The sequence below is a fragment of the Heptranchias perlo genome, chromosome 20 (assembly GCF_035084215.1).
Source record: "Heptranchias perlo isolate sHepPer1 chromosome 20, sHepPer1.hap1, whole genome shotgun sequence".
NCBI lineage: Eukaryota > Metazoa > Chordata > Chondrichthyes > Hexanchiformes > Hexanchidae > Heptranchias > Heptranchias perlo.
In genome coordinates, this window is record NC_090344.1 from 36,349,165 (window position 1) to 36,364,069 (window position 14,905).

The following is a 14,905-nucleotide window of genomic DNA, read 5'->3' on the forward strand; positions in this document are numbered from 1 at the left end:
CAAAGTGAGGGACATTGGGACCGGAGGTCAGAATGGTTTCTATTATGGATGACTAGCATCAATATTCAGCCCCCTCTGATTAGCTGTACACATATTGGGAGAAACTTTCACCTCTCCGCTAACTCTTTCATACCATTTCTGGAGTTGCCTGGCCCCTCTCCCCTCCCCTCATGCTATTTGAGCAGTAACCCTTTCACACTTCAGGGGTATTCGGTATTGGCATCGGGAGTTGAATTAAGCAGTATATCCTTTTTCAATTCGTTTGTGATTTCTGCTTTTCTAAGTTTTCCAAACTTAATGTATGAAAGTTGAGTAATCAAAGAAAAAGGACTTGAATTTATACAGTGCCTTTCAGGACCTCATGTCTCTAAGTGCTTTACAACCAATGGAATAATTTTAAAGTGTAGCCACTGTTGTAATGTAGGAAAAGTGACGGCCAATTTACTCACAGCAAGCTCCCACAAACAGCAATGAAATAATGACCAGATAATCTGATCTTAGTAATAGTTGAAGGATAAATATTGGCCAGGACACCGGGGAGAACTCCCCTGCTGCTCTTAAAGTGTCGTGGGATCTTTTACATCCACCTGAGGGGGCAGACGGGGCCTCGCTTTAATGTTTCATCTACAAGATGGCACCTCTGATGGTACAGCACTCCCTCAGTACTGCACTAGTGTGTCAGCCTAGATTTTGTGCTCAAGTCTGTGGAGTGGGACTTGGACCCACAACCTTCTGACTCTGAGGCGAGAGTGTGAGCCACGGCTGACATTTGTATATCTCGATAGTGAAGTCCTAACTGCATGTATAAAGGTGGTTATGACTTCAAAAGAACAAAAAAAAATCTCCCTGTGGATTTTTAAAGTACCAACCCACCCATCAGGAAACCGAGCCCCTCAAAGCATAGACATTTGAAGTGTGGAAATTCTCTTGGGTATTGGGGGCTTTTAAAGTAAACAACTGGGGCTTTAAAAATAAGTGGCCAGCACTAAATGGTAAGAAGGTATTATGAAGAGGAAATGCAAACAGGAGAGCATCTGCCTGGAAAAGGGAGAAGAGGGAGGGGCCAAGAATAAACAAACTCTGATCATAAGGAGTGAAAACAGGAACAGCAGTAGGTTTTAAAAAGTCATTCTAATTCCAACCTGGGGGTTGGGGAAAAATTTTACATTTGGATAATCGGTTAAAATGCTTTGCCAAAAATAGGACGTGCTGGACTAAGAATAACAGATCCAAGACAAAAGGCAATTGCTATTGTCATAACCCTGTTACTGGTTTTTTAATTCATTCTTGGGATGTGGCCGTCGCTGGCAAGGCCAGCATTTATTGCCCAGAAGGAGGTGGTGAGCTGCCGCCTTGAACCACTGCAGTCCGTGTGATGAAGGTTCTCCCACAGTGCTGATAGGTTGGGAGTTCCAGGATTTTGACCCAGCGATGATGAAGGAATGGCCGATATATTGCCAAGTCGGGATGGTGTGTGACTTGGAGGGGGACGTGCAGGTCTTGTTCCCATGTGCCTGCTGCCCTTGTCCTTCTAGGTGGGAGAGGTCGCGGGTTTGGGAGGTGCTGTCGAAGAAGCCTTGGCGAGTTGCTGCATATAGCGGTAATCTTTTGGGACTACAGAGACATTTGGTTCCAGAATGAAGAGTTGAATTAAGCAACTGTCTTTTTTTAATCCAGGCTTAAGTGTTTGTGCTCTGGCAGATCTTTTTAGAAGTGTTCTAAATTTGTGATGTATGAACATTGAGCAAATGCCCTAGCCATGTGGTTTTGCATTATAAAGTATCGTTAAATAGGAAATGTACTGTGAATTTAAAATTGAATTCTGTTAATGCCTTCTGAAAAGAATTCTTTTGTCTTTCTGTGGGGCAAGTAAAACCATATACAAATGTCATGATGGCTATTAGTTTTGGGGGGGGGGGGGGGGCCAGCCAACTGGGTCCCCAAAATACCATTTGCCTAACTTCAATCAATTTTCCAGGGTTGTGGTTTCCCCCTCCCCTTCACCCACAGCACTTGTCATTTTGTCATCAAGAGTTGGGTCACTGATGTCATCTAGGATTTCAGTGACATATAATGGTGGGCATGTGAAATTTCCATACTGTCCACCAAACTGTGAAGAACATCCGGCAGTACAACAATGGGTTTTGGTCTCAAACTAGGCACTGTAGAAGGTGCAAAAAAAATATTTACAAGGATGATACCAGAACTGAGGTTATATCTATCAGGAAGGACTGAACAGGCTTGGGGCTCTTTGCTCGAGAAAAGAGACGGCTGAGGGGTGACCTGACAGAGGTCTTTAAAATGACAAAGGGGTTTGACAGGGTAGATGTGGGGAAGATGTTTCTACTTGGGAATCCAAAACTAGGGGCCATTAATATAAGATGGTCACTAATAAATCCAATTGGGAATTCAGGAGAAACTTGTTTACCCAGAGAGTGGTGAGAATGTGGAACTTGCTACCACAAGGAGTAGTTGAGGCGACTCGCATAGATGTGTTTAAGGGGAAGCTGGATAAATACACGAGGGAGGAAGGGTGAGGTGGGAGGAGGCTCATGTGCAGCATAAGCACCAGCATAGACCTGTTGGACCGAATGGTCTCTTTCTGTGCTGTAATTCTACATAACTTGCTGTGTGGAAATGCATGAAGAGATACTTGACCATATTAATGTAGCAATGCAAGAAGGGATATTTGACCATATTAACTGTTAGCTCACATAATGGGGTAGCTTCATTCCACAGAAGCACAATTGTGTAATTACGTTTAAGCCTTGGTATGTTGATAATTAAGTTAGCTGAGCAGGTGCTTAGTACCGTCTGGCCCCCCCTAGCAGATAAGGGTATTGCTGACTACAAAAATATAATGAGAATACAGTTTCTTGAAGGGCCATGTGGCCTTGAAACTGACTTCAGCCCGACTGATAACCAGGACAGAAATGTGGGGAGGATGAGAATGCTGAGGTCTACGTGCCAAGATAAAAAAGGGCTATGGATGTTTGGAGGGGGCAGGCTCACTACTTGACTGACTACCTGAGCCAATAAAGAATGTACGTGTTAATGCATTGTATAGAATAAGTAATAAGTTTAAGTTTTCGACAGCTGAAGAGAGCATTTTGAGCCATCTAACACTAGAATGAAGTGGTGGCTGCTAAGTTAAGAATATCAGACAGAAATCATGCTGGCACACCATTAAAGGATATTAGCTTAAGTGTGATTTTTGTTCCCCTCTGCTAATACCAATTAGGAGGGGGGAAAAATCATTTTCGAGCCAATACCCTTCAATGTTGCCATACACTAAACCAAATGACACCACTGCCGTCCCACACCCCTGTCGCTGCTACTTTTTTTATGGTCACCTGGGCAATACCTACAGTATTGGTTTCTCCTCCCCCCCCCCCCCCCCCCCCCCCGGAGTTAGTTAGATGGAGTTAAGGGACAGCTTTGCCATGATCTAATTGAGTGGCTAATTCCAGTTTCTATAAACTATGGGGAGAGCCTATGAGCTGTCACTGTTACAATGATTTAAAAAGTGGGAGTTTTATTAATTATATAAGTTTTTTTGTTGCTTTGTTAATCGCTGAGCTGTTACAGCAGTGAATAGATTAGCCATGCAGACAGGAAGTGTCTCTGGTTCCATTCTGGTCTGTGCCCCAGTGGCAGTAGGGCTTGTTCCAATTGCCTTCGGTGCCCAAAGCTTATGGAGTTGAAAACCAGTCAGGGTTCCCACTCCCACTCGCTACTAGAGGCGCATGTATCAGGTGAGAACAGGATCAGGCTAGACTGTGATGCCCCTGCAGTTGACAATCAGACAGGTTGTAACGTTGATGGGAACCCATCGGTTTTAAATGAACGGAAAATCGAAGCCTCGCTGTCTCTCTTCCTACGTGAAGAATGACCAATTGGTCAAATACACAAGGGTGACGGGCAGCGGTTGGCATGTGCCCCAGAAACAGGCAGCGCCTTTTAAGAAAAGCTAAGGGGAAAAATTGGCAGAGAAAGGAGAGGAGGGAAATAAGGACTGCTTCATTTTGTCCATTTTAGGTAGACTGCTAAAGTTGGGATTGCAAAATAGTTGTGGTTACTGAATTATAAATGATGCCATTTTGCTTAGACTTGGTGCAATGTTTGATATCTTTAACAAGTATGCATAGCTCCCAAGATGTAATGACATTTTTTTCTTTTCAGGGGGATTGTTCTGGAGATTACAAGAAGATCCTGCTCCAACTCAGTGGTGGAGAATAATTAAAGCAGTGGCCTGGTGTCTTTTCAAGGTGGAATATACTGGAGAAGACCTTGCAAAACATCAAATATTTACAACTGGATGTGTCCCTTATTTAATGATTTTAGTATTGATTATTTGCTTGGCGCAGCCTGACATTGATGCCTATTGTCGCTTTACCCTGGTGAAATACTTTGCTGTAATCCATGTTTTTTTGATTGTCAACATAAACAGAAAGCTGATGTGAGGCAGGAGCAAGATTCTTAAATCTGCTCTGGGCTCTTATTGCACAGCTGGATCCATGTGGTCGAGAACGGTGGCATTTGGTAGATTGCTACTCTTCAAAGCTCTTGTGCTGATTTAAAATTTGATTCCTGGGACATGCCTCTGGTTTTTAATGGCTTTCAAACAGGAGACTCTACTTCCGAATCAGCAGTTCAATCAATTTTAATGAACCACTGAGCACTCTCTGCGACATTGAGAAACAAGAGCAAGAGGTTTTTATTTTTTAAAAAATGATTTGAAACTAACCACGAATGCTCTCGCTGCTGAGTGCTAGTTGCTCAATGCTTAGTTAATCCTGGCTCCAGATCTAAGGAAACAACTTGGTGTCTTGTGCAGTGTCCCCATTTTTCAGGCCCATTATTTTTTAATGATGCCTACATTTGATGAGTTTAGTTAGATGGATGGCAGTTTGCACACTTGGTTAATGGTCACAATTGCAATGGGTCAGAATCGGTTCATTATGCTTACCACTGGATCTGTTTGTGGGTTTGTAGTCATTCTGCAGTAAGAACACACTTGCAAATAAAGGTCTCAATTCCCAGGATCATACATTTCCACTTAACCACTGTGAAGTTGAGAATCCCATCAACTGTAAACGTATAGACCAAGATCAGTGGAGCAGGGGATGTCAACAACTCATTGTGAATGTACAATTGAATAATGTAAGTGTACGGTGTATATGTAACATTTGTCAGTACCAAGCAGCTGGATAGTAAACAAATCACTGGTATCCTCTTGGATGAGTACCTCCTAACCATGTAATTCATCAGGGTCTCTACCTGTAAATATTTAAGCTTTGCTTGGGGATGAGTTCCACTTTGAATACTGCAAAGGCTCACAGCATGCAGTTATGTACCCATTGCAGTTCAGTGTTGTGTTCAATTTAAATGACACATTCCGTTGAATACAACTGGTATGCTTTGGCCCAGATATTTTGTAATCCTGTTTCAATGTCAATTTCTATTAATGATTAAAAAGAAACCTTAATGCTCCATGGTGTGAAGTCTTATATTGTCAAGGTGTGAGTCACAGCTGCTGACACCAGGTGTGCACGGTGGAAGTGTCTCAATGTTTTAGGCTGTTGGAAGTGTGATCAAACAGTTGTGCCAGAAGAGCAGCTCGCTTCTACTTCTGTCTCCAGAGAAGGTAAATTACCAGCGAGCCCTTTATCCTAGTAAGTTATGCTGTTGAAAACTGTTGCAACTTGTCGATAGCTGTTCAGAATCATCTAAAATATGTTAACTTTAGGGGATCAGTAGCAACCCAACCCAAAGGAAAAACAGAAGTAAAAATGAACCCTAAGGTGAGTTTGGCTGGCCTTGCCTGAGGGAATGATAAGAAATAAATAAAAATTACAACACAAACAGGCTATTTTACCTAACCAGTCTATTGTTTATCCTGCTCATGAGCAGTAGTAATAATCCCATGTGCCTGCTCTTCCTATATCCCTTTACTTCATTTTCTTATCCTAGCCTTAAATATTACGTAGCATGTACAGCACGGGAACAGGCCATTCGGCCCAGCTGGTGTTTATGTTCCACATGAGCCTCCTCCCACCCTACTTCATCTAACCCAATCAGCATATCCTTCTATTCCTTTCTCCATTACTTATCTAGCTTCCCCTTAAATGAATCTATGCTATTTGCCTCAAGTACTGCTTGTGGTAGTGAGTTTCACATTCTAACCACTCTCTGGGTAAAGAAGTTTCCCTACATTAAAACAGTGACTACACCTCCAAAGTAATCCATTGGCTTTAAAGCACTTTGGGACATCCTGAGGTTATCATAGAATCATACAGCACACGAGGAGGCCATTCGGCCTATCGTGCCTCTGCTGGCAAGGCGCTGCATGAATACAATTCTTTCATTAAGGAGAAAATGAAGTGGTGTTTGATCCATCCCAGCTCATTTACATATTACAATGCCTGCTCTGTTCAAGGTAAGTTCCCCAAGTCCAAAGGGGGCAAATACCTGGCATACGCTTCTTGCAGCCCAGGGAATAAGTGTTCGCCAAGTGCAAAGAGGAAAATAAGCTCCAATAATCACAATGCCTGTCATTCTTGCTTTCTCCAGAGGTGGTGATGCAACCTCAGCTTATTACAAACACTGGTTAATCACAATTGTACCTACTAACCATGAGCAATGCCATGGGAGATTGACTTGCATATTTAAAAACAGTACATCAGTGTGTCTTTTTATCGTATTTCCTGTGTCACACTTAATCATAAGCAAATTTATTAAGTGACCATTTCTTACAGCTGCTTGGCTCCAGTATCTCCCTCTGGTTTTATAAACAACCATAGAAAGCTACAAGCACTTGGTACAAGCTATCCTAATGTCCCTACTCTTCGCGCTCACATTCCTGCAGACTCCCAGCCCTTGTTGACCACTCTGTACCTCCCTCTAGCTTGAATTACAACCATTCAATGCAATTCCTAATTAGAAAGGAACTACAGCTCACAGCCAATAGACAGTGAGGATGTCAGCAACAGAATTCATTTTTTAATGTTCCTCTTTTTTAAAGTGTCCTTTTTGCTTTATCATCCCTCTTAAGACAGCCCAGACTAAAAGCAAGCCCTTGTTCCTGTTCGAAAGCTCCAGCTGGATGATAGCAGCAGCCAGCTTGCCTATGTTTAGATCTCTGGTTAGCCCTCAGGTGACGAGCGCTAAAACGCAGTGCCTGCTGGTTTGTTAGACACCTGCTGTGTGGTTCGTTTACCCTGATCTTACAATTCTGACTTTATTTTGTGTTTTTTGTTTTGAAAATGCCAACATTTTTTTCTATGTGCTGCCTTTCCTGGTGGAAGAGGCAGCATATGACTATGCACCCTTAGAGGTTAGGGTTCCCTCAAACCCACAGTCCACCAGCCCATTGCAAAATAGGGCAGCACCAGATGGAAAAAGAGAATCAGATCATAAATCTTGACATGGGATGCTGTATTCTAAATCATTTACAGGAAATTAATGGAACATTTCAAATGGTGTAATTAAAAATGAATGTGAAGCTGCTCTTTAATATTAGATGATTCAGGTTATCCTACCTGATGTATGCAAGCAAACTTTCCAATCTTTCAGATGTTTTGGGAAGGTGATGTAAAGTTCTGTCTGGGCGTGCACTGTTCCATTCTAAAGTATTAAAGAGATTCCTTTTAAACAGTGCAAATAAGATTGAAGGCCACTAACTGAAGCTGTTGAACAATGATAAATGGTGGGAATGTTATATTTTTGAGGTTTTCTTGTTCTCATTTAGTCGACGTTAATTGGGTACCTGTAATTATTCCACACTCATGGGTGATCCGCAGCTGAAGGGCTCTGAACATTGAGGGTGAAATTTAAACATTGCACTAACACTCCCGTTCTGCATTTTTTCATGTATCAGGGTCATTCAACGCAGGAGGCCATTCAGCCCATTGTGCCTGTGCCAGCTCTTTGAAAGAGCTACCCAATTAGTCCCACTCCCCTGAAAATTTTTCCCTTTCCCTTTTGAAAGTTTTATTATTGAATCTACTTCCACCACCCTTTCAGGCAGTGCATTCCAGATCATCATAACTTGCTGTAATACACAATTTCTCATCTTCCCTCTGGTTCTTTTGCCAATTACCTTAAATCAGTGTCCTCTAGTTACCGACCCTTCTGCCACTGGAAATAGTTTCTCCTTATTTACTTCATTAAAACCCTTGATCTTGAACACCTATTAAATCTCACCTTAACCTTCTCTGCTTTAAGGAGAACAACCCCAGCTTCTCCCATCTCTCCACATGACTGAAGTCCCACAGCCCTGGTACCATTCTCGTAAATCTCTTCTGCACCCTCTCTAAGGCCTTCATATCCTTCCTCAAGTACAATGCCCAGAATTGGACTCCAGTTATGGCCAAACCAGTGTTTTATAAAGGTTCAACATAACTTTCTTGCTTTTGTACTCTGTGCCTCTATTTATAAAGCCCAGGATCCCGTATGCTTTTTTAACTGCTTTCTCAACTTGTCCTGCCACCTTCAAAGATTTATGCATATATACCCCCGATCTCTCTGTTCCTGCTTCCCCTTTTAAAAATTGTACCCTTTAGTTTATGTCGCCTCTCCTCATTCTTCCTACCAAAATGCATCACTTCACACTTTTCTGCATTAAATTTAATCTGCCCATTTCACCATCTAGCTCTTCATTTTTTTATAGTCTTATCTATCTCTGATCGTTTTTTAGTTCTGATGAAGAATACCCACCTGAAACGTACGACTTATCTCCACAGATGTCTGACTGATTTGTTGTGCATTTGTTTCATCATTCTAGAATTTGCAGTTTTCCATTAATTGAAACTTAAAATGCATTTGAGAGATCGCATACCTCCATCTGAACAAAACTTTTGGGAAGTGCTTTTATGAATGACAACAGTGTCATTTTTGAAGTGCAGGTGAGGAGCCTGCAGGATGCAAAACTCGAATTTGTGCTGCACAACCTTAATTTGCCAGCGCGTCCTCGCTTTAATTGCGCGTGCGGTTTGATTGGTGCACAACTTCCCCCCTCCCCCCCCCCCGGTTCCCGGCATGCCGCGCTTCAAAAATGGCGACCGACAGAAGCGTCAACCGTTGAATGAAAGGCGACGAAATTCGCGAGGAACAGGCTGAGGGAGAGAGAGAGAGAGGGGGGGGGAAGGGAGGAAGGGAGAGCCCGGATACCGGCTCCGGGGTCAGCGAGGGAGAGGGAGAGAAAGCGCGGCGACGAACCGTGAGAGGAAACATCGAGGGAAAGGAGGCGAGGGAGCGTCGGCAAACGGCCCGCGTCCGTTACCGGAGGGGTGAAGAGGGATGGGCTCTTTGGGCAGCAAGCTGTCCGGGGGCCCGAGAGCCGCCGTGTGCGAGTGCGAAAGGAAGAAGCGCAAACGGGAGCAGGACGAGTGCGAGTGCTCGGAGAGCGAGGCCGAGGAGCTGAGCACCCCGCGCAGGTCAGCCGCGGGGCCAATGGCGGCGCGTCCAGGGCATCACCTGACCCTGGCCGGGGGAGGGGGGGGGGGGAAGGGGGTCACGTGCCCTTGGTGGGGCGCGTGTGTCAGGGAGGGGAGGGTCACGTGTCTCAAAAGATGGTCAATGAGCCATGGGGTCGTGTCTCCCCCAGGGCACTGGGGTGTTTTTTTTAAAAAATCCTTTCCAAACAATAAACAACAGTTTGCATTTCTATATAAAACATCAGAGGGCGGTGGTGGCGGGGCTAATTGGATAGCTCTCTCAGAGAGCACGATGGGCCGAATGGCCTCTTTTCTGTGCTGTGAGATTCTACTGGTAGAGTGGACGTGGGGAAACTGTTCCCACTCGTGGGTTAGTCCAGAACAAGGGGACGGAAATATACGGTAGTCGCGCACCGATTTAAGTGAAGAATTCAATACGCAGAGAGCGGTGAGAATGTGGAACTCGCTGCCTCAAGGAGTGGTTGAAGCAGATAGAATTGATGCATTTAAGGAGAGGCGTGATGCATAGGTGAGGGCGAAGAGAATGGAGCGATTGTGGGGGCAGAGCAGGAAGAGCTAGTTAGAGTGGGAGGATGCTCGCATGGGGTATAAACACCAGCATAGACCAGTTGGGCCGAATGGCCTGTTTCTGTGCTGTAAGATTCTATGTAATTGACAGGTGCTTCCCCCAAGATCTTTTAACAGGGAGGAAGGGAATGATCAAGGAATGGTCAGTGATTCATGGTGGGGGTGGGGGGGCAAGAGGTGGGAAAGAAACTGAAATTTGCGAAGGGTTTTTAAGGTTGATGGAGAGCGAGGAGGAGAGATTTATGGAGGGAGTTCCATTAGGCTCTGCCGCCATTAGTGGGGCAAATGGAGAGCGGGATGTCCCAAAGGCCAGAGTTACAGGACCGAACGGTTCAGGAGGGGACCCGAAGGCTGGAGCAGGCTGCAGACATAGGGTAGGAAAAGGTCGTGAAGGGACTGCAGGATGAGAATTTTAAAATGGGTGTGTTGGGGAATGGGGAGCTAATGTAGGGCAGCAAGAACTGATGGGCAAGCGAGACCGAGTGTGGGACAGGATAGTTTTGAAAAAGTTAGAGGTTATGGAGGACGAGAGGCAGGCAAAGAAGAAGAGTTTAGAGGTGACAAAAGCAGGTTTAAGTAAAAATAAAAATTGATTTATTCAGTCACTGTAAACCAGTGGCTCTGCTAATGGATTATGCTAGTGGCTCCAATCTGTCAATGGGGAAAAATGAGGGCAAAATTGGGTTTGGCTGTGATACCCCTATTCCCTTAAGTGCAACCATTCAAGAGGCTTGGGAGGAAAGGGGTTGTTTGCCTCCCCCTCCAAATTTTTCTGGCCTGAGTCATGTCCCTTCCTATTCCCTGCTCCAAATGCCAGAATTGCCCCAGACTCCTCCCCAACTCTTTATACTTGGTTGCATCTCTCCCTCCACCTGCACTGTAGAGTAACATATCGGGCTGTTTAGGCTTGCAGATGATGAATGCCTATTTAGTGCTGAAACCATACCCAGTCAAGTCTCAGTGCCTTCAGGTTAGGTGGGGAAATTGAGGAAAGAGAGCACAGCGGAGCTGTTGTCCAGCAAGCCCAGACCCTCCCCAAATCTAGTTAAAAGGAGATTGCTTTAGAATGGTTGTTTTCAAACTGGTCGAAGTGGAAGGGGGGGAATCCCCTGCAAATATGAACATGTTCCAGGGATTCCCTGCAAATATTGACACACTCTGAGGGCTCCCTGCAATTTTCAACAAATTCCTGGAGAATCCCTGGAATTATTGACACATTCCCAGAGAACCCCATGCAAATACTGACACTGACCCAGGAACCTCTTGCAAATAACAACCACCATTCCTGAGACTCCCTCTCCTAACTCCCGAAAGACAGTGGCAGCGACCCATCGTTCTCGTTGCAGAAAATGCTATTATTAGCAACTGAAACTTCATGCTGAGGACAAGAAAAAGTACCTCGAGTGCACCTAAATTGTAACACTTACCTCCTCCTTTAAGGCCGTTGAGTTATTTTGTCATTTGGGAAGGGCAGTGACAGCAGAGCAAGTGCAGGGCCATTACAAAATGATGCAGATGTACAAAATAACCACATGGATTTTACCTTCATTTGTGGTGTAAACAAATATGTGAATGACATTCAGCGGAAGTGGAAAAATCTCAAACTTTTTTTAAAAAACCGACAGCCCCTCGTACAGACCCCTGCTCGTGGAATATTTTAATGAATCCTTTTTCTAAATAATTCTATTTTTTCCCTGATTACACACACGGACAAAAAAGCTAATTTTATGAATGAGTGGGTATTCAGGAAATCATGGGGAGCTTGCTTACTAATTTCCCAATGTGCATTCTGAGCAGGCCAGGCCCGCCCCGCCAGGAACGCTCCCAGTCAGCGGCTACCATGCAGCATGGAGCTTGCACACTTGGAGGGACAGTGACGGTCAGCTGTGGCCTGAAACTTGGCTGCCCCTTCTTGCAGGCATGTGGCAGCACTGACTGATGCGATGGCACTGTAGAGTGGCACAGAGGAAAACCTTCCTCGCAGACATCTGCTGCGGCACTACCTCGATTTCAGGAGCCATCAAGAAGGAGACCAAATGTTGGGCTGAACCGACCCTTGTCTGCAGACTCCTGCCTGCACCCAAGGGTCCCTTTCCCTTCATCCTTGCCTGTCACTACATCATGGCCACGCCCCTTCAGCCTTGGCAAAGGTCGCTGATGGATCTTTTAATGCTGTCCAGAAGCTTTTTAAATTTTTGTCCCCCTCCATGTGACATTCCCCTTTAATTGTCCCCATCCCTTTAAATGTGATTTGCATGCTGCACCAGTGATATCCCTGGAATGAGTGTAGTTTGCATCTGGAAATCAGCGTCATTACGCAAATAAGGTTAGATGCAAAAATGGAGTCCTATTAGTGCTTGGCTTTCACGCAGGTGTTAAAGCAATGCACACTAGAATAGAACTAGTTTACACCTGAAGATGAAAATTGCCCCCTCCTGCCCCATGAGTTAAAATCCCACCACGGCAAGTTGGGAAATTGAACGTACCTGGGCTCGGACCAGAGAAATGACAGTGAAAGTTGCCGGATTGTTGTAAAAACCCAACTGGGTCACTCATGTCGTCGGGGGAGGGGAACCTGCAACCACTACCTGGTCTGGCCTACATTTAATTCTAGTCCCATACCACGTAGTTGACTCTTAATACCCTCATGGCAACGAGGGATGAGTGATAAATACCGCTTCGCCAGTGTAACCAACATCCCAAGAACAAACTTTTTTTTAAAAGTTGTTAGGTAACCTCTGTTAACTACTAAAATTATGGCAGTATCAGTCTCGCCTGTGAGGCACAGTCTGGGCTCGGAGATGGGGAATGACCATGGCCCTTCAGGGCTAGTGGTGCCTGTGAAACTGTTTCCCAACAAGAGCCAGCACCTTCAGGAGAGGATGGCAGAAATTATAGAGGGAAAAGCTGCATTTGGATTGTCAGTGCAATCTTACATGACTGTGTATTTTCTGTGAAAAGAGTGCAGGCCAGATCATGTGCAATGAGTGGAGCTAAGCCAGGCAGTCTGTGGTCCAAGCCTCTTGAAGCTGGTTTATTTTTCACTGGAGAGCAACAGTGACAAATAAACTAGGGATTTCTAGATTTAAAACGAAGCAAGCATCTGGCAGTGAATTTCACAGCAGCAGTTCAAGCTTTTGGAAACTCCTGTGTTCATCAACCATTGGACCTTTGCTCTCGTGGTTTCTGACGGGAAGTAGAACATTAGAACGGAAGCAGAGCTGCTCAGTTTGAATTACTGCCTTGAACCCAGCTTTTATATGACTTTGGCAAGAGACAGAGGAGTTACTGCAAGATTGATGGGCTCCGCTTTTAGTCTTGTTCCTCAGTCTTCAGACGTATCTCCAACTTGGCAAGACAGTACATTGAAAACTGCACCAAGCAATGAACTGTCTGATGCAGAATGCAGTGATTTGTTTTTTTTGTTGCTATATCTCTGTACACCAGCCTCAACTTTTAATTTTACAGAAAGAAGCTGAAAAGCACTTCCAAGTACATTTATCAGACACTTTTCCTTGCTGGCGAAAACAGTGATATCACCATCTGTGCTCTGGGACAGGAATGGCATCTACACAAAATCTATCTGTGTCAGGTAGGAGATTGAACCCTCACTTATTGTGTTCTGTGGGAGAGCTATGCACAGGTAGAGGCAGCACGGGACTGTAGATCACACTATTTGCCATTTCTTCCACTGGAACACTTTTGTAAAACTGGCATTTCAGATGGTTCAGATTCTCTAGTTTAGCAGACGTTCCAATAACTGGGTTGAAGTGTGTGTGAAGCATTGATTTAAAAACTCAGGCCCGTAACTGTTACAAAGCCTGTTACAAAGTTTGAGCTGATCATAGAATGATGCAGCACAGAAGGAGGCCATTTGGCCCATAGTGTCTGTGCCGGCTTTTTGAAAGACCTATCCAATTACCCCCCCTGCTCTTTCCCCAAAGCTCTAAAAAAATTTCCCCTTCAAGTATTTATCCAATTCCCTTTGAAAGTTATTATTCAATCTGCTTCCACCTCCCTTTCAGGAAGTGCATTCCAGATCGTATCAACATTGCACTGATACATAATTGCAAAGCACAAATCATGATTAGGTGCTGCTAAAATGACAGAATTGTAAGTATATAGAGAGCTCTATGCCAACTTCTATTGATGTATATTAGCTATAATTGAGCGAGTGTCGTTTTGAGCTAGCTAATGAGTATCACTCTTAGCAAGCACATTGGTTGATGATAAGTAAGTACCAATCTTTTTTGAATGTTAGATCCATCTCGTGTACATAAATTAGAGACTTGGTACTTAGTGCTGTCACTGCTAACTGCACCAACTAAGAGAAGATTGTGAGAGTACAGAACACAAGAAATAGGAGCAGGGGTAGGCCGTACGTCCGCTCAAGCCTGCTCCGCCATTCAGTCAGATCATGGCTGACCTTCGACCTCAACTCCACTTTCCCGCCCGATCCCCATATCCCTTGATTCCCCTAGAGTCCAAAAATTTATCAATCACAGCCTTGAATATATTCAGTGACTGAGCATCCGCAGCCCTCTGGGGTAGAGAATTCTAAAGATTCACAACCCACTGAGTGAAGAAACGCCTCCTCATTTCAGTCTTAAATGGCCGACCCCTTATCCTGCGACTATGCCCTCTTGTTCTAGACTCTCCAGCCAGGGGAAACAATGGGCCCGATATTAGGAGGGAGGCGAGTTGCCAGCGGGGGGGTTGACTGGGCGCGTGGGTAACCCGCCCAATAAAATCGGTGGTTCCCGACGCGATCATAAGTAAATTGAAGCCACTTACTTTGGCTTCCGGGTTTCATGCTGGAAAGCTGCGCAGCGGGCGGACTGCGCACCCGCATCATAGGCTGTCAGCTGGAGGAGCCCTAT

The 14,905-nt window shown here is 44.7% G+C and overlaps 2 protein-coding genes and 1 long non-coding RNA gene across 6 annotated transcripts in view; 2 read left to right on the forward strand and 1 right to left on the reverse strand.

Annotated features, from left to right (window-relative positions):
- Nucleotides 1-5,493, forward strand: part of LOC137335698 (annexin A4-like) — a 58,136-nt gene extending 52,643 nt beyond the window's left edge. For both annotated transcript variants that reach the window (XM_068001000.1, XM_068001001.1), the window contains exon 13: nucleotides 4,183-5,493. In XM_068001000.1, the coding sequence (XP_067857101.1) occupies nucleotides 4,183-4,239 (57 nt within the window). In that variant the 3' untranslated portion in view covers nucleotides 4,240-5,493. The remainder of the gene's footprint in view (nucleotides 1-4,182) is intronic.
- LOC137335700 (uncharacterized) overlaps nucleotides 1-8,996 on the reverse strand; it is a 200,195-nt gene extending 191,199 nt beyond the window's left edge. For all 3 annotated transcript variants that reach the window (XR_010966479.1, XR_010966477.1, XR_010966478.1), the window contains exons 1-2: nucleotides 8,719-8,996; nucleotides 7,542-7,626 (exon numbers count right to left, since the gene is read on the reverse strand). This is a non-coding gene — a long non-coding RNA (uncharacterized lncRNA). The remainder of the gene's footprint in view (nucleotides 1-7,541; nucleotides 7,627-8,718) is intronic.
- Nucleotides 8,997-9,049: 53 nt separating this feature from the next.
- gmcl1 (germ cell-less, spermatogenesis associated) overlaps nucleotides 9,050-14,905 on the forward strand; it is a 73,443-nt gene continuing 67,587 nt past the window's right edge. Inside the window, exons 1-2 of the mRNA XM_068000999.1 lie at nucleotides 9,050-9,437; nucleotides 13,494-13,617. Coding sequence (XP_067857100.1) covers nucleotides 9,301-9,437; nucleotides 13,494-13,617 — 261 coding nt within the window. The 5' untranslated portion in view covers nucleotides 9,050-9,300. The remainder of the gene's footprint in view (nucleotides 9,438-13,493; nucleotides 13,618-14,905) is intronic.